The sequence below is a fragment of the Sturnus vulgaris genome, chromosome 1 (assembly GCF_052056855.1).
Source record: "Sturnus vulgaris isolate bStuVul1 chromosome 1, bStuVul1.hap1, whole genome shotgun sequence".
NCBI lineage: Eukaryota > Metazoa > Chordata > Aves > Passeriformes > Sturnidae > Sturnus > Sturnus vulgaris.
Window position 1 is genome coordinate 2,879,191 of NC_142243.1, and position 23,913 is coordinate 2,903,103.

Sequence of the window (23,913 nt, forward strand, 5' to 3'; positions counted from 1 at the left end):
TACAGTATTTGCCATGCTCTGTTCTTTCCCAGTCATGGCTAGCATCATTAAATCCTAAGAAAATCCCAAAGGCAAGCAATCCAATAAAGCAGTCATTTGTTCTGAGGCTGGCAGGATAATTCAAACAGGAAGTCAGTCAAAAAAATCACATTCTCCTGAGTGCCATGGGAAGCTGAGTAGATGAGTGCCCCGCCTCTTTCTAACCCCCATGCCATGGCAAGAAGAAGTGAATTTGCATTTAATACAGCCTAAAAACCCATCCAATGAAATGACTGCAAGATATTTGCAGAGCAAGGCCCTGCTCATGTTGGCTGGCACTTCCCCAGCTCCCTGAGGATTTAGGGAATAATGCCTGAGTTTGTGTGATCCCCTTGGCTGGGCTGCCTGACCCTGCATGTGCTATTTCTAAAGTGTGCTGACCCCATCCCATAGCACCCTGAGGAAAGAAACCTTCAAATATATTCAAACCATGCTGCCATCTCAGAATGTGCCCTGGGTTTGGTTGTTTCGTGGGTTTTTGTTTGCTTGTAGACCTTAACACAGAAAGATTCCCCCAACACTCCACTATTCAGTGGTGCAGGTTTATTTTTATGCCTTTAGCCCCAAATACTCAGTCCATGCTTTTCTCTACAGTTTTTTTCTTTGACATAAGGATTTTCTGCTTAAAAAATGGGAGCAAAGATTGGCTTCAAATTCCCTGGCAAAGCTTCTCATATGTGATACAGATTGTGTCAGCTTAGCTGGCCTCAAGCCTGTCTGCATGTAAACTTGTTTGTTTTGGAACTTGTGTGGTGCTCTGTGCTTCATTGTTCACATTTCTTACAGCTGGGGTTGTGGCAAGGGAAAAATCAGCTTTTTGTTTCTCTCCTGTGCCACTGGGTAGATCATTGCTGATGTGTAGATGGAAATATTTTTTCCCTTACAAATGTTTGGACTCAGCAATCAAACTGGAAATGTTCAAAACCAGGTTGGACAGGGCTTGGAGTAACATGGGATAGTGGAAGGTGTCCAAAGCAGCAACCCTCAGCAGGGATGGTCAGATTGTGAAGCAAGGCAGACCTGCAGCAGTGGGATGTGTTCCTGGGGAGTGGAAGCTGTCAGAGGAACAGCAGAACAAACATTAGTGGTTATTCACTGCACGTGGTGCTGAGCAGGGATGCTACTGCTTAGAGACAACAACTGAGTGACACTCAGATAACATCTCCATGTCAAGATTTCTGAGTTCAGAGCTCCCTCGTCCAGGAATGATTTATTGTTTACTCTTTTTATTCTGCTGTTTTTCTGATGCACGTCCTGTGAGAGCCCTTTGTGTTGTGTTACTGCTACAACACCTGCAATGCAAAACACAGAATGGTATCAGAGGATGGTTTGGGTTTGGGAAGATCATTAAGGATCATCCACTTCCACCCTCTGCCACCTTCCATTATCCCAGGCTGCTCCAAGCCCCATCCAGCCTGGCCTTGGACACTTCCAGGGATCCAGGGGTAGCCTCAGCTTCTTTGGGCAACCTGCACAAGGGCCTCACCACCATCACAGGGAAGAATTCCTTCCAAATATATAACCTAAGTCTTTCCTCTTTTAATTTCAAACCATTCCCTCTTGTCCTATTACTAGCTGACCATGTAAAAAGTTATTCTCAGACTTTTTAATAAGTCCCTTTTAAGCTCTGAAAGGCCTCAGTGAAGTTTCCCCTGAGCTGCCTCTTCTCCAGGCTGAACAACACTATGAACATGAACACCACAGGGCACAGGTATCATGTCAGGCTAGAGCCTCCTGACCTGTTCCTATGCCCAGCACCCCCAGAAGGAAAGAAGATGGGAATCTGCTTTGTATCCCAGTTCATCTTCTGCAGCAGCTCCTAATTAAAAAGAAAAATCCATCCGTTCCCTGGGATGTACAGTGGTACCGAGTTTGTCCTGAAGCACGAGCACAGGAACTGAGCTACAGAGCTCGGATTGATTTCAATCACAGGTGCCAGGAGCTGGGTGAGCCTGGCTGTGGTGTCTGAGCTGTATCACTGGAAAAACCCCACTGTGTCCTTGGCTGCTGCTGGTGTTCCAGCACAGCTCCCGCTGCTCAGCTGGACAAGTGCTTCCACCCAAAGGCCCCCAGACCCCATCCCCATCCCATGCATCATCTCTGCACCCCATCCCATTCCAACACCCCTTCCCCATCCTCATGCCCATCTGCATCCCCACACCATCTTCACCCTCACATCCCAATCCTCACTCATCCCCATCCTTATCCCCATCTCCAGCCTCATCCCCATCCCTATACCCTGTCCCCATTCTCATCCCCAACTCCATCCCCATCCTCATTCCTGATAGGGAAGATGTGTGCTGATATCCTTACAAACAATTCCATGGGTGAGGGGATGGGTGTGAACGGCTTTGAAACGGAATTTAATGTGTGTACCAACTTTGGGGAGCAGGTTTGTTCCAGAGCCGGGACAGTTTGACTCCTTTAACAGCCAAATGGGGCCGCACAACTCTGAACTTCTGAATTTGGGGTAAAATGACAGGTTCTAGGGGGAATATGTGGCAGGAGGTTTGGGAAGGCTGCACCTTCCTGGTACCTCGGCCAGTGGGGGAAGGAAGAGGGCACCGAGCAGCCGGGAGTTTGGGATAAAGAGAGTTTGGGATAAGAGGAGTTTGGGATGAGAGGAGGCTGTGGCCTCTGACACCTTCTCGAGAGAGAGAGAAAACCCCGCGGGCTGTGCCCCAGTGGCCTCTCTCCCTTTATCCCAATAAAGCTTCAGGACTCCTCTGTCTCCTTTATGGACACCGGCTTTTCCCAGCGGGATTTTTCGCGCAATCCTCACACACTATCGCTGCCCCGAGGCATCCCAAACCCCGTCCCCTGTTCCCAACCCCGCTCCCAGCTCCATTCCCAGCCCGGTTCCCCTGTTCCCAGCTCCATTCCCAGTCCCGTTCCCAGCCCATTCCCCTGTCCCCAGCACGGTTCCCTCATTCCCAGTCCGGTCCCCCTGTTCCCAGCCCCATTCCCAGTCCCGTTCCCAGCCCCGCTCTCCCCGTTACCCCGTTCCCAGCCCCATTCCCAGTCCCGTTCCCCTATTCCCAGCCCCTCTCTCCCCGTTCCCAGCCCCGTTCCCAGCCCCATTCCCAGCCCCGTTCCCAATCCCGTTCCCAGTCCCGTTCCCAGCCCCGTTCCCAGTCCCATTCCCAGTCCCGTTCCCAATCCCGTTCCCAGCCCCGTTCCCAGCCCCGTTCCCAGTCCCATTCCCAGTCCCGTTCCCAATCCCGTTGCCAGCCCCATTCCCAGCCCCGTTCCCAGTCCCGTTCCCAGTCCCGTTCCCGGTCCTCCCCGCTCCTCCCGCCGCCGTCCCGGCGCTCCCCGCGCGGCCGCTCCTCTCCGCTCCGCGCCGCCGCCTCGCTGGTGCGGCCGGGGCGGGGCCGGGGCCGGGGCCGGGCGGAGCGGGAGGCCGAGGCCGCGGGGCGCCGGGGGAAGGGAGGTGAGCGTGGAGGGCTCTGGGTGGGGCAGGGGGACACTGACCCTGCTCCTCATCCTCACCCTCTGCCCCTGTGCCCTCCGCATCCCCGTCCGGGGCGGTCCGGGATGTGTGCGCGGCCGGAAGGGTGTGGGGGAGTGAACTGGGAGGGGACCGGGGTGAGTTTGGGGTGTGGGGGTGTCAGGGGGATCGGGGAGTTTGGGAAGGTTTGGGGATGTGATGGTGAGCAAGGGGATGTGTGTGCTGGGGCTGGCATCCCGTGGCATGGATATAGGATTCGGGGGTTCCTTGGGATGCTTGAGGAGTAGAGGAGGAGGCGTGGGTTGGGTTGGGGTGAGCAGGGATAACGGGAGGGTTTGGGAGCTGCGGGATGGGGGTCAGGTTTTGGGGTGCTGGAGGGATGTGTGGAAGGCCCTGTCAGCACAAAGCAGAGCCCCGAGTGGGGGCATGGGTGTGATTGCTTTCAGGGTTTATTGAAGAGTGTGGGAAGGGCGTTCTTTTGGGGATTTTAGGATGCTCAGTGTAGGGGAGGAGAGGTGTGATAGGGTGTAGTTTTGTATAATGTGAGTGGAACAGGATGGATGTGGGATGGGTCTTTAGTTACATGGGCTCGTGAAGGGACAGGGATGAACTGCTGGGCTTGGGGAGGTGTCAGGATTCAGGGGAATGGAGTGGGGGAATATTTGGGAGCAGGTGAAGTGCCTGGTGTTTGTGAGAGATAAAGGTGGGGCAGAGGCTCAGAGCATCACAGAGTTGTTGCAGTGTGGCTTGGAGGATTGTTGGAACAGTGGGATTGATGTGGGAGCTGGATGCTGGGGTTTGTCCTTTATTTCTGATAATCCACAGGAGTGTGTGCAGACAGATTTGTGATGGTAAGGGTTTTCCACATGGTTCCCCTTGGGGATAAGAGTAAGCCTGGAGGATTTATAGGAGCCTAAAAGCTCTGGATGTGCGCAAATCCTGTGTTAAATTTTGAGATAGCAGCGTGTTTTCAAATTGCTTTTATTCACCTTTCAGTCTGGAGAGTGGGTCTGGGGGATCTGTAGCTGCTCAGCACTGCTGGGGGCTTGGAGGGAGATCAGCTGGGAAGGATCAGGTGGATACTGGTGCAGTCTTAGGAAATGAGAAATCTAACAGTGTTCTGGTTTTGTTTTCTTATATATCTGAGAAGAAGAAAAACTCCACTTTGTGATCCCTCAGGGATGTGATAAATCTCCCTCATTGAGCCACATCCTTGTTGGGTGAGACCCAAAGCAGCACTGGAGCTGCAGCTCAGGTTTTGTGTTTGATGAGTCAACCTGAATCTCTTTCATGTTCGTCCCACCTGAGATCCCTCTGGAGATCACCTGCCTGAGGAAGGATGTTTTAGTGCAATGGTTGTAATCATAAATCAAGTCATGTATCCAAAACTTCACATTCCGCTTCAGGGCCATGGTAACATCTGCTAAAGCTTTTGGCTCTTCCTTCAGCAGGAAGGTCAGAAGTGGAAAAACAGATGGGGTTGAAGCTGGACACCTCTAGAGAGCAGAGATATGTGTCTCTGAACAGGGAGAGACAGCAAAAACTTGAGAGAAATCCTGGTCACGTATTTTTTGGGAGCATTGTGCCATTCTTGGAAGGAAACCTGCTTTTGAGGGTGAGATAATTTCTGAAAGAACTAGGTTTTTGATATAATCCCCCTTATGAACTCTGCACTGGTTTGCATTTGCTTTCACAGCCTTTTGAGCAGATTGTTTTCTAAGTCCAGGCAATAAAGCAGGAGTTTGTTGAGCATTTGGGGAAGCATGGCCTGGTGAGTTGAGTGTAATCTCCTTAGCCAGAGGAGCTTGCATAACACACAGTAAAGTGCAGGAGGTCTGATTGAGGCTGCCTTGATAATCCCTACACAGCCATTGGAGAATTGTCTGCTCCCTGGGATGTGAGGGAAGGGGGAATTGTGCTCCAGGTCACTTAGACACACTGAAGAATTGCTTATTCTGAGATTGGTGCTGTCAATGTGAGTCTTGCACTAGGCAGTTTCACTCAGAAGCATAGTTGGATGTACAGGTGCTTCAAGAAATGAAAAAAAGAACTTTACTTCCTTCAGTCATAAATCATAACTTGTTCTTCTGAGATAACTGCTTGAAATACTTCCCAGGGTTCTGCTTTGTGCCAGAACAAGTCTGATGCTGACATGATGTTATCAATTGTGAACTCTGCAAGATTTGAATCCAAAGCTTTGAGTTCATTGTCCAAGTTCAGAGCCAAGGTCAAAGAGCTGCCACGTACAGGCGGTTGCAGATCTTTGGGCTGCTGATGGCGTGTAAACAGAGAGACTGCAGGAGGAAAGGGCAGCCAGGGTGACACAGTGACAGCACTGAGCCACCTGCTTACGTGCACACCTTGATCAGCCCAGCAAGGTGGGGTGCTTTGTGCTTGGTCACAGGTGACGTGGCAAAACTGGCTTGCAAGTAGTTAAAATTCCAAGGGCAGTGCCATCGGTGGCTGTCACTTACCAAAGCAACACAGCTCTGAATCATCTGATGGGAAAGTAGCAAGGGCTGTGCCAAAGGAAAGCCCAAAGCCTCATTGGTAGGTACATTTTCTGTGGAAAGAGTGTGGACTCGTTTAATTTGGAAGTTTTCCTGGTGGACACCTGATCTTTCTTTCCCAGACCAGAGGATCACTGTGATGGGCAGCTGATACTCAGTGACAGCGCTAGGCACTGCAGCAGGAAGGTTTGTATGTCTTGGAAAGTTGGAAAACTTCATATGTGCAGTTGGTAAACTGTAGGTGATGTTATCCTTGGTGATTAATGAAAAATAGAGGTATTTAAATTAAAACTTTTGCTGTTAGTGGCATAGGGAGCTGAATAATTTCGTGGGCTGGGTACGTTTTAGAAAATGATTTCTCAGCTTGGTGCTTTTTGATTGTCCTGATCATCTTCTGGCTGTTTTGGAGTTATTTTGGAACTAAACTTCATCAGCATTGCCAGCCCTTCACTCTAAAACTGCAATTCTGAGCAACTGTGCTTCGAAGCTGGCTGTGTTAAAGCTCATATTTCTGTTAAAGTTCATAATTTTTGGTTTATTTCACTTTCACGTAAAAGTTTTCTGCACTGTTTTATCAATGGCTGCGAGCAAATTGAGGATTGATGGGATGTTTCAAACTGATTTATAATAATCATGATTATTGTTAAAATTCTTTTTGATGTATGTTGAAGTTGGTGAGCTTAGTTTGCTTTTACAACTTAAATGACAGCTGGAGGAGAACTGTGAGAGGGATTGTGGAAAAAAAATCACGTCTAATTCTTTAATCTCCATTTGAAAAGTTCAAGATAACACTTCTCAAGAGTTGTCTGATGTTCTGTAGTTTTAGTCTGCTTTTCTAAGGAAATAAGTTTTTTGCCATTGTGCTTTCTGCTAATTCCTCTGGTAATTATCCTCTGATAATTGCAGTTGCTTTAACGGGCTGGCACCTTGGACAGAGGGATGATTCCCACAATTTCTGTGGGAATGATTCCTTTGGGGTTTTAATGAGACCCTCTTAGTGCTGCCTATGGCAAGAACTCTGCTCTTATCAGACATCAGGAGAGTTTGTGGTGCCTGAATTAGAAAAGGTTTTGCTCTCTGGACTTCTCAGACAAGAAAAGCTTGTCCTGATGAGCCACATTTCAAAGACACTTGGAGCATCCTAATGAATTGTGTGATACAGGGCTGGTCAAAGCAGTTGTTCTCTCTATCAAAAGTTTGTGTTCACATAGTGCTTTTTTTCCCTTCCTTTTATTTCCCAGTGCTTTATTTATGTAGTTTGCCTGAAGCCAAATAAATAGCTTTTGTTTTCATTTTTTCCTTTTTTTAAATTCCTTTAGTTGTTTGTGATAATCCCTTGAAATTGCTGATGTAGAGCTGCTTTTTACTGATACAGCTTATGACTGGGGCATCATAAATATTTTGCATATCATTCCACAGCATCTTTGAATGAGTCTAGAAATGAATATTGGATAAGAAATATTGGATAAGAAAAGGAGTTGTTTGTTTTCCTTCAGGCAAAACACTTCCTAGGATATGTTTTCCCACTTCACAGGAGATCTGATGGTAAATATGCATGTAAATACAGATAATTAATTACGTTTTTAAACTAGTTTTTAATGAGTTCATTCTGATTCTCTTTCAGAGATGATATGAAGTGCTGTTAATCCTCTGACACCGTGCCCTGGATCCCCATGGTATGTCTGAAGGACACATCTCTGCATGTTCTGAAATATTCCAGGTGAAGCCCAAGAATAACTTTCCACAGGAGTTTGTGACCTCTTAAAGAGGAAGAAGTCAAGAGAGGGCAACTTTTATTCTATATTTAGCCCTAGGTGAGTCTGTAAAAAGAACCTGATAGGCTCTAGCCTAAAATTTATTTTTGGATTTGTGTGTTACACTAGAAAATAGAGAAGTGCCACGCTCAGGCAGATTTTTGGAGCTTCAGTGGGGCTTAGCAGCTTCCCCAAACACCTGTGAGAACTCCACTCAGCATCTCTGATGCTTTGGGCAAAGCAGGAGGGAAAAGAGGAATATTTTTCAGGTAGATAATTCCCCTATGAAATAATTCAAAATAATTCCCCTGCCTCACCTTTTCATCTGAGAGGCAAGAACTGGGCACGGCCACGAGCTTTGAGAACAGTTTGGTTGCCTTGCAATGGCAGAGGTGTCACCAGAGCTGCTGTTCAGTTCCAGTGGTGAATTGACTCTCATCCTGACACATCCCTGCCTGGAATTTTGGAATGAAATGACTTAAATCTTTCATTTCCAGCTTGTCCTCATGAATACTCCCATGGAGAAGGTGAATTGGCTCATCCTGACACATCCCAACATTCCTACCTGAAAATTCGGAGCGAACTGACTCAAACCTTTCATTTCCAGGTTGTCCTCATGAATACTCCCGTGGAGAATGTCCATGATCTTCTTTGCTTGTGTGGTGAGGGTGAGGGATGGGCTTCCCCTCTCAGCTTCCACAGATTTCCATCTCAACCAGGATTTTCTGGAATGCAGGAAGAGGTTGAAGGCGTTATCCTCGATCCTGGCGCGCTATCCCAGTCGGGGCACGGCGAAAGGACGTAACCTGAGCATTCAGTGAGTCCCTGCTCTGCTTTGATGGGCTTTTCTTGGCTTTAATTTTTGAAATAATGCTCTTGGGGATTGGTATTCTATTGAAATAATACTATGGGTATGGGCTGCAGTCCCTAATTCCAGTGTGAAATCCCACAGTGCTTGTCTAGGGTGTGAACTCCAGTGATTTTTGAAGCCTCATTCCTCAGCTCCTGCTCAGTGTAGTGAGCATGTGCTTAATCATATATTTGTGTATATTTATATATTCATATATTGTATTTTGTATGTTAATTTGTATAAATATGCTTACATAACTGTTATTTATTTTATACTATATTGTATTTATACAGATTTCATTTTACACTTATATTTATACATATACATTTACACACATACATTTATACACATATTTACATACACATAGACAATATTAATACATATTTAGTTATATATTTATACATACACAATTTTTATACCTATTTAGTTATGTGTTTATACGTATTTTTCTTATTAATATATATCTGGCTTATTTTAATTTTCATTTTGTGTAGCAAAAAGCCTCCTGCTCAATGTGCTTGTTCCTCTTAGCAATTGGAGTAAGAAGGCATCCAATTACCTTGGAATAACTTAGTTGAGGAGAAGAAATTTATTAAAGAAATCACAGAGAAAGAAATGAAGAAATTGGTTTAAACTCATTTAAGAAGTGAGTTTTAGCTTGTGATTGCATTTCTGGTGAGCAAATGGAAAAAAACTTTAAGTGACCCTAAGCTAAAACTAAGCATCCCTTTTTGGGGGAATTAAAAAATATATGAATTTACACTGAAACAGTTGGAAAAGCAGAGATTTTCATCTCAATTCCTTTTCACTCAAAGCAAACTTGTGCCCTTTGATGCCTACTGCTTTTAATCTGCTGTGATCTGTGCAGCAGCTCAGCCCTGGCTCTGGAATGAGAGCAAGTGCAAATGGATCTGTGGCAAAAGGGCCATAAATTATGGACAACTTGGAAAAGGTGGTAGGACAGGCATGGTGTTGATCCCAGCTGAGAGCTGAGAGCAGCAGGAATTTGGGGAAGCTCCCCAGTGGAACTGGGCTGGCAGAGCCAAGCAAAACTGTAAATCCCAAATCCACAGTAGAGCAAATAAATGAAAATGCAGTGAAATAGAAGCCATGAGTGTGAAATGAAGTTGGGATAAAATATAGGAACAGTAGGAAGGAGACAAATTGTTCAGTTTCATAACTTGGGTGTTAAACTGATTTCCTGCTGACACATGGCTGGGCTGCAGGGGAAGATGTCCCTGAGAAATCTCCTGGAAGGTTTGCAAGTGGAAACTTTTACAGAAATATGGATTCAGTGTTAGAGGAGCCCCTTTTAGAGTAGAATTTTTATTGAAGTGTTTGAAATTCTTGGGTTGTGCAAATTAGCAAATATTTCTTGCTGTTAATGTGATGTTGCCATGTTCAAGGGAAGCAAGGAATCTCATCTACTTCCTGGGAACAAACTTCTTTGGTTTTACTTTTTTTCTGCATTTTCTTTCAAAATTGGTTTACTGACCACCTAGGTTTTTATTAATGTGTTTTAAAGCCAGCCTGGGAAAAGAATGTCCTCGATTTGTACTGATGTACCAATTTAATAAAGTCTGTGTTGTGCTCTTCACAGGGCTCAGGCATCCTGGATGAGTTAAGAATAAATAATTGTGTAAGAGAAAATAGATCTACAGGGATTGCAGGACTTTGACAACCACAAAAATCCCTTTCATTTTGCAGTCTGCTCTCTCAGCTCAGTCTGTACATTCTGTTCTGACAGAAAGCACAGCTTCATCCTCACGTTCAGCAGGGCTTCCACCTTTTTATGTTGATGTGATTTTTTTTTTAAATTTCTATTTCAGTTTCCTTTCTTCTGGGGATATTGCCTGCATGGCAATCTGTTCCAGCAGCTACTCAACCATCATGGCCTTCTGCTTCCTGGAAGAGCTTCGGTGGGAATTTGCTGCTTCCTACAACACAAGGAGCATCAATTCAGCTTCCAGACCATATGCTTTTATTGAATTTGGTTTGTAACTTTGTTCTCTAATAGGAAAAATCCTCTCTCTGCCAAATTGATGGTGTTAAACATCATCTCCTGGCCAAAGGCTGATGATAAAAGTGACTCTGGGTGTGCCTTTGCCTGCATGTAGAGGAGGAGGGGGAGATCTTAATGCCCTAAACTATTGGAGTATTTGCTTTGGAGTTCCTGAGAGTTCATCTATTATGAACAAAATGCTGTGGTGATTGATGAACAAGCAGAGAAGAAAAAAGAAATTGATACCTCAGATACTTTCTAACTTAATTTAAAAAAAATCTGATGAGTGGAGACAGATGAGTACAGGAAAAAAGGGAGACAGAATAGATTATCATGGGCAGCTTTATTTCTGGCATGACTTGGAATCAGAATACTTCAGAACCATGCCCAGTGGTTCTTTTTTAACCTAAAATAATTTCTTTTCTTGCCACATAGCAGCTGTTTTACTGAACCTCACACCTTTGAAAGACACAATTCCCTTGCAGTGAGAGTTTCTGGAAAAGGATAATATCCTGCAGTGTGTTTGCACACTTCAGTCCAGATTTCAGTAATAGTGTTAAACTGAGGCTTAAAAACTTGAGAAATCCATCAGGAAAGTTTCTTCTAGAGCCATCTTGGAGTTTAGTTGGATTCTCTGCAGGGCATATAACAGCCAGCATGTAATTTCATATTGAGATCCACATTACTCTTTTTTTTTTTTTTTTTTTTTAACTTGAGTAGGAGTTGGAGAATTTCTAGCCTCTTTAAATTGCATGCAGCTTACTATTAAAAGAAAAAATAAATTTCTAAAATAATTTTTGTTGTTACATTTTATTAAGTTACTGACTGCCTAATATTGCTGTATGGTTTATTAATTTATTGATTTATTAATTTAATTATATTTCCTGTGTTTGGATCGAAGATGCACTCAATGCTCAAGATTTTAATATTTTGTTGGGTAGTTACAGATAATTTTTATTATTTTTTAGAGTAGTTATTAGAAGAAATTCTTTCCTGTGAGGGTGGGCAGGCCCTGGCACAGGTTCCCAGAGAAGCTGTGGCTGCCCCTGGATCCCTGAAGTGTCCAAGGTCAGGTTGGACATTGGGGCTTGGAGCAACCTGGGATAGTGGAAGGTGTTCCTGCCATGGCAGGGGTGGCACTTAAAGTCCCTTCCATCCCAAACCTTTGTATAAAATACCTACAAGAAGTAATTTTGTTCCCTAACCAGCAGTGGAATTTTATACTTGAACCCAGTAAGAAATGAACGAAAGAAATTAAAACAATCAAATAGGATAAAACATCACCACAATGAAGGTTTTAACAACACTAAGGATTAATGAAGAGGTGATTTGAGCAGCTTTTCCTTTTATTTCAGATAACATCATTCAGAAGGTGAAACATCATTTCAACAGCACCCGTGGCTCCCGGGCCAAGGGCAGCTGGGAGAGGGTGGAGGAGGAGCTGCAGCTGCAGCCCCCAGTGCAGCTGCAGCTGGAGAACACGGAGCTGCTGAACGGGCTGAGCAATGGAGGGCATGCAGGAGGCCGTGTGGAGGTTGGTAAGTGTGGAGAAACACATGGAGGGGGTGTTGGAAAATGTTCCATTTGAGACATTGTTCATCAAAAAAGTATCTGTGTTAGAAATCCTTCGTCCCGAGGAGAAAAGGGAATCTCTTTTTGTGGAGATGAAGCATGAGCAGAAAGAAAGAGAGATGAAAAAAATGTTTGGTTTGGAAGAGTTCATTCTTAAAAGTAAATACCCCATGAGTTTAACGTGGCCCATAGGCACAGCTTTGGGAAAGCTGTGAAAATAGGAGAAGCCTCATGATTTGTAAGTTCTTTTCCCGGGTGGATGCAAATTATGAGAAGTAAAGCCACGAGATAATTTGGTTTTTTCCCTCCTTGTGGAGAAGTCCCTATGGCCTGACAAGAGGAAACTTCTCTCTCCAAAGTGAATTGAAAAGGACTATATAAGTTGAGAACTGATTGAAGTAGTTTTTTTGTATGTTTGTTTTGTTGTTATGAAAGTTAGGAGAGGGGAGGAAAGAGTGGTCTGAAGATCTTATTCTGAATTTGCTTTTCTTTCTCATTCTTTATGTAGTTAAGAAAGTTTTTTATACCCTTTTAAGTTTTAAGCCTGCCTTGCTCTTTAGCTCCTAGTTCTAGCTCACAACAGAAAATGAGTATATTTAAATTGGCAAATCAAAACTATAACAGTAAGTTACTTCTACACCAGGTGACAGGAGATTTCCTCACCCTGCACATGGCAGAGAAACACCTGGGGGTTCCTTGAGTACCTAGAAATGTTTGTTTGTATCATGTGTGTGAAACAAAAAAGGCTTTTTTCCATCATAGTGAACAACCTATGGGCTTTACATTGCAACAGAGCTTTGGAGATTGCTGTGGAGTCTTTTTCCAACCTTACATCTTCTCTGTATGGAAAATATAGGCTGGGCTTGATATTTTTCATGTGGAATTCTTTTCTCTTAAAATACTCATTTGTTCAAATTTCTAAAGAGGCTCCACTGATTCATTGCTTGTTGCAAACTTGTAATGAAAGAGCTGTAATTACAGTCTGAATGAGTTTCTTCAGCCTTGAGGGAAAAGAAGTTGAGAAAAGTACGAGCTGAGGGTAAAACTCGTGTTCCTGCATTGTCTGCCTTGAGCTGTTCTCCCTTTGCTTTTTCCTTTTTACCTTATTTTTTAAAAAACGAATCCATTTGACTAAAGTTCTGAAAGAGGCTTTGTGTATCTGTATAAATAACACAGAGGCTTGACAGGGACCTTTTTTATAACAATACCTGACGTTTTATCTGCTTTTGAAGTACCAACCTCTACTTCTTTATTATAAAAATGGTACCTCTTACTTGTGTTTCAGTTGCACAGTCAAGGTCCTGCCTACCTCCTCCACAAATTAAATCATAGAATAATTTAGGTTGGAGAAAACCTTTCAGATCATTGAGTCCAACCAGAAACCAAACCCTGCCAAGTCCACCACTAAACCATTCTCTATTTTAATCCTATTAGCATGGTGTTTTAAATGCAGCTGTGTGTGTGGGAGTGCCATGAGCTTGTATTTCTTTTTTTTTTTGTTGTTGTTCTTGGCATATGAAACACTAATAAAATTAAGTTCCAGTTGCTCAATCTTATTTTTGTGATAGATGAGCTGGAATCTCATTTGACATAGGTATTTTAAATTAGAGTATGGAAGGGCACTGGCCAGTAGGAATTAAAAATAGAATGGAAAGCACTTGATTTGCCAGTCAGATTTGTGAGTGCTCCTCAGAACTGTGCTTGAAGGTTAAATCTTTTCATGTTATGACAGGGCTTAGAAATTCTTTGCACTTTGAAAAAAAAAAATTCTGAACAGCTTCAGTGCCAGTAAATATTTGTAATCTAGTTTGTGTCTACAGATCAGAAATATATTTTCACTTCCCTCATTCCTGATTGTTTTCCTTTACTTTCCATCTGGCTTTTTATTTCTGGCTGTTCTCTCTGGTCTAACCCAAATACTCTCACAGATTGTTCTGCCTTTATTTTAAGGCTCATGTTTATGATCATCTGTTTGCCTCCACTGGAATCAGCTTTCCTGGCTTGTGTCTCTCTCCTCTCATCATTCCCTCCCAGCTGAATCCCACTTTGCTGCTCTAAGTTTAGCTGTGTGCATAGTGTTTGTTCCATATTAATGTTATTTATACGGTGGCTCTGCCCTGCAAGGGGCTGTTTGAAATGCTGCAGGAGAGCAGAATTGAATTGTGGCTGCACTCCCTGGTGCAGATTGATCGATGCAGGGATGATCCAAACATCTCTCTTCTCACATGGCTGGAGCTGCTCCTGGCCTCACTGGAGCTGGGTGAGCTCATCCTCTGGCTCTTCAGTTCCGTGTGAAAAGGGCCAGAAAAGTCAGGGCAGCTTTGTCCTTGTTAGCATTCATGAGAACGAGAGATTTTCCCCTTCTTACTTCCATTCTTTCTGCTGCTTGTTCTTCCCTTTGTTAACTAAACCCAGCCTAACTCTTGCTACAAAAACCCTTCCCTTGTACCCTTGATCAACACCCACACAGCCCTGGCTGCTGCTCAGAGCTCCCTCCTGGCACTGTGGGCACAGCTGGTGCTGCTCCAGAGGGCACTGGGGCTGTGTGCAGGGCAGGGGGGGCTGGCACATCACAGCTGCCTCTGGGAAGCAGCAGAACAACTTGTGCCACTCGTCTTGTGAACGAGCTGGTGAATCCTGCAGCTCCCCCTGAGGAGTGTTCTTCATCTTCCACAGGCACACAGGGAGTCCTTCAGAGGCTTTTCAAGGAGGTGGTTTTGAAGCTGTCTCGCTCTCTGCCTTTTGTGTGCCTGTATTTTAGTTTAGGCTGTCGGGCTGTGATTTCATTTCTCACTCCTGGCACTCCTTCTGCAGAGCTTTGAGTGAGTGACTCCGTGTCCAGCCTTGTGCTGTGCCTGCAGTGCTGCACACTCTGATGCCTCCCTCCTGTGAAATGGCCACAGGTCTCTGCCAGAAAAATCTTTTATGGGCAGAGGTTTCAATTTCTTCACTGTGTGAGGGTGTTTGCAGTTGTTCTGTACATGTTCAAACCTGCTGCTGCATCACCCACAGCTCCCAGAACGTTTCTGTGTGGATCTTGTGCTCTGAAGTGCACAACTTCTGTGCTTCAAGAGTCAAATCAATGTGAAGCCTAATTAATGTTTATTTGTGCTTGTGCAGAGTTGTGCTGTCTTGGACTGAGTGTTTGTACTCTTCCCTTCCTTTATTTAATATAATAGGCCATTGCAGTATGAAACTCTCTTTATAAAAATATGACTGATTTCACCCAAGGAAGTGAAATGATTTTCCCTTAGCAGGATTCATCTCACTTCTCCGTGCAATTTCAGTTTGTGAGTTAAACCTCAGAATTTAACAGCAGAAATAAATTTCTGCAGCAAACCATTTCAAGACCAGTTTTCACAGAATCTGAACCCTGAGCAACTGGATGTTTTAATCTCCCCTGCATCTGTGACAGCAATTCTTTTTATCCTCTTGGACTAAAAAAAAATGTAACTTTTTACATAGTATTTCATGCTGCAGAAGCAATATATTGAGATCTACATTATTCTTCCCTAGGCACTGGGAACTTTTGGCACGTGTAGTTTGTAGGATCCTGCCCAATGAGTGACATTTGTGTTTGATAATTATAATTTGTTTGAGAGACATTTTATGCCTCTGAAGTAAATCTTAGAATTTGAGGAAGAGAAACAGTCTTTATTAGGAAATATCTGTGGGAGAGTTGTGCATATATATAGCTGCAACATTATTTAATTAATCAAAAGTGGGAAGTAGGAATAGCAGGAAAAAATAGAAGGAAACTGAATTCTGGGGTCAGTGAATGAATAAAGATGCTGCTACAAATTCTTTTGAAATGTCACTGTGTAGCAAAAGAAAAGCCAAATTACCTTTGAGTGACAGAGTTGCTCACACCATTCTGTCTGTAATACCCAGTAATGCTCCCTAAAGTGACATGTATCAAATGGAGTTGATACAGTTCCTTTTGCAGTTGCTTTGGAGCTGAAATTATGGATGTGTGAGCACATGCCAGACAAATTAATTACAGAGACATGGATGAAAGGTGCTTTACATCCCTATATTAATTTGGCACCAGAGTTTTTTACATCCGTCTATCAAAATCTGGCTTGAAGGAGAAGGCAGGAATGTTTTCCTCTCTGAAACCACGTGGTGGCTGTTGTGCTGTTTCATCTGTCACTCAAAAGGAAGCCAGAGGTGCAGTTTATCTGGAATAGTCAGGATCTGGATACACCTGCACACAGGGAGAAGATCCTGAGGGCTGGATGGTTTTCTTGAGGGTTCATTGATTCTCTCCTGTGTCTTGGGGACGTTGGTGCAGGAGAAGATCTGGATTTGGTATCTGAGCTGCAAATTATCATTTTTTATTAAAATGACAATGTCCTACTTGTGATGATCCAAAGGCAGGGATGAAATGTAGGTGAGGATCAAGGTGTGGAATCTGCTGATGAGCAAGTGAGGGAAAACTGGAGGTGGGCTCTTGGACAAGCCTGAATTAGAGGCAGCACATTCCAAAGCTAAGCACACATTTATGATAATTACTTTGACCTTAATTAGGGATGTATCAATGAGATTATCCTGCAGAGTTGCTGCTCAGCAGTGTGGGTGTTAAGTAGTAGCAGAGAAGGTGAGAAAGGAAGGAGGCAGATAATCCCCTACCTGGGAAATGTGGGCAGCCTGAGCCCTAAACTGCCAGTGGGAAGAAATACTTAATTACTGGTTAAGGAGGAGATGAATTGCTGCCTTGTTGTGATGGGTGACTGAAATCTAAGCCCTTCCCCAAATCCTTGGGTGGTGAAAGCCTCTGGCTTTTCTGCTGACCTGTGAGGAGTGCTGAGCATCCTCATCTGCTGGAATAAACAAAAAAATTATGTACACCATAGTAGAAGACATTGATGCCAAATAGGTCAAGAAAAAGTCTGTTGCTGACCTGTTCAAAAATACTCCAGAGCTCTTGGTGATTTCTGGATGTGTGAAGAACTGAATACTGCAATACAACAAAAAAAAGGGGTTTTCTGTTCATAATCAGTGTTCCCTAGAGCAGGCATGAAAAGTCTTGAAAGTGTTTAAAACCCATATAAGGTAATTGTGGTGTTTTCTATTAAAATATTGAAAATAATAGTGCAAACTCTCGCTGAGTCTGGTTTTCATTTCATTTTAAGCCCCTACTTACAGAATGCAGCCTGTGACCCCGCTGGGGATTCTGTCACTCGTTCTGAACATCATGTGTGGAGCTCTGAACCTCATCCGAGGAGTTCACCTGGCAGAATATTCCTTCCAGGTAACCCTGATTGCACTCACACCTGAGAATGAGTGAAAGGCACAGAGTTTTGGGGTCACAAGGGTATTCAAGGGTGGCTGTTCTGCCCCTTAGCTGAGCACACATCTTTCCACAAGAAGTGTTTTGTTTCTCCAGGGACTGTACAGTTGTTTGCTTACCTGCTGCACCTTTTGTATTTTACTGTACATCACAATATTCTGCATTTTATTCTGGTCTAGAGAAGTTTAAATTCTGAGAAATATTTTATTCATGCTAGGCTGCCTCGTTTTTTTTTTTTTTCTCCATTTTTGTATTTTATTTTAGATCCTTTTCTGTAATTACTTTATATAAACATGAGACTGTAAACAACTTTTTAAAAAGGAAAAAAAAAAAGTGTCCTGATTGTATCCTGACACAGTTTTATTTAGTAGGAACTGTCACATAAGCCTCAGTTCTTGGTGTCTTATCCAGTGATATTGATCTTGGTGTTTAACACTGTTACAGTCAATCAACATAAACTGGGATAAGAGGTTCTTGACTATATTTATAATGTTCTCAAATATCAAGCAGCACTTGCTAAAAGCTGTGCCTGACGTAGTTGTCACTTCTTTTAATCCCAACAGGAGGACCATGAAGGAATTGGAAATGTGATAGCTTTTCTTCTACCTTTTCTAGCCTGTGTTTTTCAGGTATGTTAACTGCAAATAAAATTTTTTGCTGATTGTTTTGCTGTTACTCACAAGACAGAGCCATTTTTAGCTAAGCAGATTTATTTAATATCCTACCTAGATGATTCCACTGATTTATTCCAGTGAAGTGGCACAAAAACACTTCAAGGCACATTTTGACCCTTGGAAAATTGCATTTGCAGGCTTTCTCAGTGCTTCCATGTTCTGACAAGTCAGAGGGGTCTGGGTATGATGAATAAATGCCATCCCAAAAATGGTTTCATTCCAAAGGGATGGACACCACATCTTCCTGTCAGTGTCAGATTTAGTGATGAGCTTTTGGGAGCACAGCCACCTTGAGGACTGAGCAAATATTGCACAACAACGTTATTGAAAATGCTGTAATTTACATGAAAAATTACACTGAATCCTGGTGGTTCCTTAGATTTTTTTCCATAATGGGGTTATTTTCTCTGACCTTACACAGAAGAGTTTGAATGAGGAAAATACAACATGCTCCAAATTGGTTTTTCTTGAAAGGTTTCTTGAATTCCTAAAAAATTCCACAACCTTTAACTCGAGGGCAATATATGCTGGAAAATCTTCAGCTTTTAGCCTGGCATTGCAGAAAGGTGCTGCAATTTTGTTTCTAGGAATAACTGGTGCCTACAGTGTATCCATGGCCTTTGTTGCACTTGGATCATGGTTTGGGAACCACTGTCTGCAGATTGATGTATTTCTGGGATTATTTGTTGTATTATGATAAAATTTAGTATCTTTCAGCCTTCTTACACCTTTGCTCATGGCAGAGCTTTGAGGTGAATAGATTAATTTAGATCTAATATATTTATTTCAATCTAATACATGAATTTAGATCTATTAGATTAATTTCAATCAAATAGATTAATTTAGATTTAAATACTTGCTGCAAGTTGTTTTTCACAAAGAAAGGCTCAGTGCTGCTTCTTTCCATGTGAGTACCTGAAGCCAGGGAAGCTGAATAAAGGAGAGTTCTCTCTTCTCCTTTTGATTTATAGCAGTTTCTTCCCCAAATGCCTGTGCACAACCTGCAGTGCTTTCCACATGCTGACCTCTGCCTGTGGCACCAGCACAGTTGGAAACTGTGACCTGAGGTGACAAAGGCTGATCTGTCACTGTCTGAGGGGAAAAAGTGACTCCTCTATCAGCACTGGGAGCTTTTCATTTTCTCCTCTGAGTGTTTTGCTCTTCACATGTTGAGTAGATGGTTCAAGCTGAGTAATTCCCAGCTGGATCCCTGGCTTTGTGCAGAGTTCAGTGCTAACCCTCCCTCTCTGCTCCTTTTGCAGTGTTACCTGTACCTCTTCTACAGCTCAGCCAGGAAGGTGAAGACATTTGTGCTCCTTTTCTGTGTCTGCTCATGCAACATCTACTTGTATGGATTAAGGAACCTCTGGCAAATCTCCTTCCACATAGGAGTGGCTTTTCTTTCCTCTTACCAGATCCTGACAAGGCAGCTCCTGGAGAAGCAGCCTGACTGTGGTGTATGAAAAAAAAAAAAAACTTGGGGTTTGCTACTCTGTTTTTACAATTCTTTTTTGTATTCACCCGGCCAAAAACAGCTCAGTGTGTTTTTTAACCATCCATGGCAATGGTTATGGCAAGGAGAACAGCTCCAAGCAACTTGGGACAAGGAGGATCCTGTAATTATGTCCAACACACAGCAAGGGGTGCAGCTGTATTTCACAAGGTGCATGGTAAAGCTTGTCAGGTGTCACCAACAGATGGCAGTTCTTACCATCAGCAGGCTTTTCCTCCTTGGCTGCCACCATCCAGACACCATTTTGCCATTTGTCTCACTGGCTCTGTGATAGTGTGGCAGGTCAGTCTTGCTGTGCTGCTGCAAATACTCAAATTTTGTAGTAAAACAAAGGTGGAATGGTGGGTGACATTTTTGCCTCTAGAATTTGTTAAGATTCTTGGTAAATGCAAGTAAAGGGGGTTGCTGTAATTAGGTGAGTGCAGTATCAGTGGGAAAAATGGTGAGGGTGAGCTTCAGGGTCATTTTTCTAGGTTTGGAAGGACAGGAAAAGGCTGTCTATAAACCATAAAGTCTATAAATATCTCTTGGCTGAACAGCACATTGCAGTCATGTGTGTGCTCATGGGTTAATTGCAAATATGCTTGGGGCAGCAGAAAATAATCCAGGTAGGTGTGAGTGATCTGTCAGCACTTGTGGCCTTTGTTTCCTTGGCTAAGGTCACTTTTAGGATAAGGGCAATTCCATGTTTCCTTAGTCTGTATGGATAATAAATCTTCCAAGCCTGTTTATGACAGGCCACTAACTCCTTCACCTGTTTTTTTTTTTTTTTTTAATTAGTAGCTGGTGAGTAGAAAGCCATTTCCAGGAATGGAAAGCAAGAGCAGGTTCTCTTTGTTCTATAAAACACCTGTGGTTAATGGTGGGGAGTTCTTACACTGAGATGAGTTTCTGAGTGTGCACTTTGGAGTAAGGGACTGCAGGGCTGGAATTCCCAACCTCTGCTGCACTGGGAGTTCTGCTCTGTCATGGATCAAGGTGCACAGGGGCATTTTAGGGCATAGGTGAATAATTTAGGCTGGCTGTTAAAAAAAATGCATAGCAGTTTGATGCAGCTATCCTTGAGGGGTTGTAGAGATTCAAACTGAGATGTAGAGAACTGTAGGTATGTTATTGTGGAATTACAGTCCTAACATTTCCTTTTATTATTTTTTTTTCCTTTCTGGTCATCCCCAAGTCTTTCACCAAAGATTTATTTTTCCTCTCACGTAGCCTCTACCTCTGGTTGCAAAGAGATTAACATGCAGCAGAGTTGTCTTTTTTGCAGGAACACTTGACAAAATTCCTTTCTTTTATCTCAGTGAGTTTTCCTGGAATCTCAGAATGCAAACACGAGGATCAGACCAGAAATTTGTGTTGCTGTACCTTGAAAGCACTTCTGGATGCAGCTGTCTGCAGCAACAGCATCCATGGGCAGCCCATTAGAACCTGGACAGTTTCTAGGACATCAGGAGATTTAGTGCCTGAGCTTTTCCCAGAAGGAAAATGGAGGGATTTCTTTTTCACTGCACTTACTGTAACAGCAACATGATAAAAACCTGCAAACTGTGAGGAATAGTCTGGTAGGAATGATGGAGGAATATTTTAGCCAGGCATTTAAGGACACAGCTCGAGCTGTGTGCCATAAGGGAAAGGTTTTCTGTTATAAGGGAGTGGATTAAAGCTGTTTGTCTGTCATTATCCCAGTTTTCTGTCAGAGTGCAAGTGGAGAAATGAAGCCACAATTCAGCCACTGTCTTTGAGACACCAAGATGACCCCACAGATGTGAGGAGTTTTGTACTGTTAATTTTCCTGCTATTCAGTCCCAGTTTTGCTTGGTAAGATACTTCTGGAAACTGCAGGGAACTCAGCCACTCAGTTAAAAAAAAATCAGAAAAGAACACTCCAAAAATCTGACACTTCAAGGATAGTGGATCTGATGACTTGGTGGTGTTTTCCAGGAACTTAAATTGGATATCAACCCACTGGATTCCTGTGGGGAAAGGATGAAGTATTTTATACTACAGACAGACAAAACTTCATGGAAAGGACTTTAGGACAGGAGCCAACTCCCTGCTCCTGCCTTTTTATCCTCACTCTGGCTGAGGAGTCCAAAAGAGCTTTTCCTGTTTCTCCTGGGCTTGGCTAAAGCCAGCCCTGCTCTGGCCTAAGGCACACAGAGCATTGACAGCTGGGCATTCCTCAGCCTTGTAGGCTGCTGATGGGAAAAATGTCACATTCCTGATGCTTCCAAATTCTCTGTCCTGAAACAGATCCATCCCTGAGCCAGGGGATGGCAGCTCTGCAAGGGAGTGCTAGAATGGGTGTTTGGATAATTGTGCAATTAACAGAGAGTGGAGAAGGGTTAAATTCAGCTTTTATTGAATTGGTTTTCCTAAAAACATTTCAATAAAATCAAACCAAATCAATTGGTTCAGTTCTGCCTTTTACATCTTTTCTACCCAATGACAAAACTCTGTTTTGGTGTTGGTCTTAATCCCTTTGCAACCTTTTATTTTCCTGTAATATGTGTAAACCATATTAAGGAATCTACATGGATTAGTCTGTGTGCACTTCAGAGGTTTGGGTTGGGATTCCAGGACGAGGCAGAGCACACAGACTTTGACCTATTTTTATTTTTAATTTGGTATTTATCCCATATCCACACAGTATTTATACAGTTAAACATTTTCTCCTGGCAAAACAGCAAGAGGAATAGAATAGTTTACATTGATCTCAGTGCTTTAAGATTTAATAAAAATGAATGACTTGCAGTTTAAAACACAAAATCTGACTCATAATGTGGGATTTTTCCCGTGTTGAATCAAATCCCCAAAGAGGAATCCATCTCTTTTTGTTCAACTTTAAACTGGCTAATGTGGTTTGAATTGCATCTTCTTCATTCTGTCACTTTGCAAGATAAGTCTTTTGGAAAACTCTTTTCCTCACCCAGCAGCTCAGCACATGCAAACTGACAAAGAATAAACTTCAATCATTTCCAGATTTGCAGTGCTTAGTCACTTTATGAAGCTGGTAATTCTCTGGGTTTTTTGTTTTGTTTTGTTTTTTTTTCCCAAAGACCTGTTGAGTTTGTAGAAGGTGGGCTGGTACCTTTTTAGACATTTTTGCACTGTATTAATAATTGAACCTGTGTAAATGTGTATAAAATCATTTTGCATGTATATGTATATATGTACATATATCTAATAAATGGCTTTTTTTGTAATGATTGTTTTCATTCATTTCATTCATTTGCAATTTATTGATTATATGAGAAACAAGGTTGATCAATCATTTTTGCAGGCACCTTCAGTGATCCCTGTGGCCAATTCATCAGCTCATCTATTTAAACATATTTATAAACACATGTATAGAAAATTTCGTTATACAAGGGGATTGCAGGATTGTGATAGAATCTCTTTGGGGCTTTAACAAGCTTGCTCTTTATTTTCAGGGACTCTTGGAGGCTTTTCCTGCAAAACTTGTGTGTTGAAGTGGTGAAATGAGATGTAATACATCCCAAAAGTGCCTTTGCAGCTGCCTGGCAGGGAGCAGTGGGGATGGGGCAGTTTGCAGGTGGATTTTTAGCCTTAATGAAAGCAGCCTTGTTAATTAGTCTGTCCCTACTAAGAGCTTGTGGACTTTTCTGGGAAATTTCGGCCACCTTTGGTAAAGGCTCTGAAGATACCAATTCATTAGCTTTAAAGCACTGAAAGGCTTAATGTGACAGAAAATTGAGCTTTCCCATCACTGGAACGGGTTCATGTGTGGAAGAGATGTTTTGTGTGACAGGACTCAGAGGATTCTGCTGAATTAGGAACCAGAAAATAAAGCAAAAATCAAAGAGCTGGAAGAAATCAGGCTTGTGGAACTACTGGTAAACATTTTTCTGCTCCCTGCTTCTCCACAGGATATCTAATGGCTTCAAACTGACAGAGGGCAGGGTGAGATTAAATATTAGAAAAATTCCTCACTCCGAGGATGGTGAGGCCCTGGCACAGGGTGCTCAGAGAAGCTGTGGCTGCCCCTGGGTCCCTGAAAATGCCCAAGGCCAGGCTGGACAGGGCTTGGAGCAGCCTGGGACACTGGAAGGTGTCCCTGCCCATGACAAGGATGGCTCTGGATGGGCTTTAAGGTCCCTTCCAACCCAAACCACTCTGGGATTCTGTGGCAAAAGCAAAACAATGCTCAGAGAGAAGCCCCTGGAGTGAGGAGAGAGGCAGAGCAGGGGGTTGTGCAGGCAGTGGATTGGAATCAGCAGAAGGTGATGGCTGG

General features: G+C 43.2%; 1 protein-coding gene and 1 long non-coding RNA gene across 6 annotated transcripts; one reads left to right on the forward strand and one right to left on the reverse strand.

Annotated features, from left to right (window-relative positions):
* Positions 1–567: 567 nt before the first annotated feature.
* LOC106851635 (uncharacterized) lies at positions 568–3,093 on the reverse strand. The gene is made up of 2 exons (XR_001402910.2): positions 1,779–3,093; positions 568–1,331 (listed from the first exon to the last, which is right to left on the reverse strand). It is a non-coding gene; the product is annotated as an uncharacterized LOC106851635 (long non-coding RNA).
* A 330-nt stretch (positions 3,094–3,423) lies between these two features.
* SEC22C (SEC22 homolog C, vesicle trafficking protein) lies at positions 3,424–22,864 on the forward strand. Of its 5 annotated transcripts, none has more exons than XM_088180220.1 (8): positions 3,424–3,472; positions 7,625–7,814; positions 8,362–8,571; positions 10,434–10,597; positions 11,962–12,144; positions 17,314–17,432; positions 18,035–18,100; positions 19,408–22,864. In XM_088180220.1, exons 3-8 carry the CDS (start codon positions 8,390–8,392, stop codon positions 19,606–19,608), a joined length of 915 nt encoding a protein of 304 aa, XP_088036346.1. In that variant the 5' UTR covers positions 3,424–3,472; positions 7,625–7,814; positions 8,362–8,389; the 3' UTR covers positions 19,609–22,864. The 5 variants fall into 5 exon arrangements, with proteins under 5 accessions (XP_088036346.1, XP_088036439.1, XP_088036503.1 ...); XM_088180313.1 differs by having other exon boundaries at positions 7,625–7,676; XM_088180377.1 differs by lacking the exon at positions 3,424–3,472 and adding an exon at positions 3,795–5,105 and having other exon boundaries at positions 7,625–7,676.
* The last annotated feature ends 1,049 nt before the right edge of the window (positions 22,865–23,913 follow it).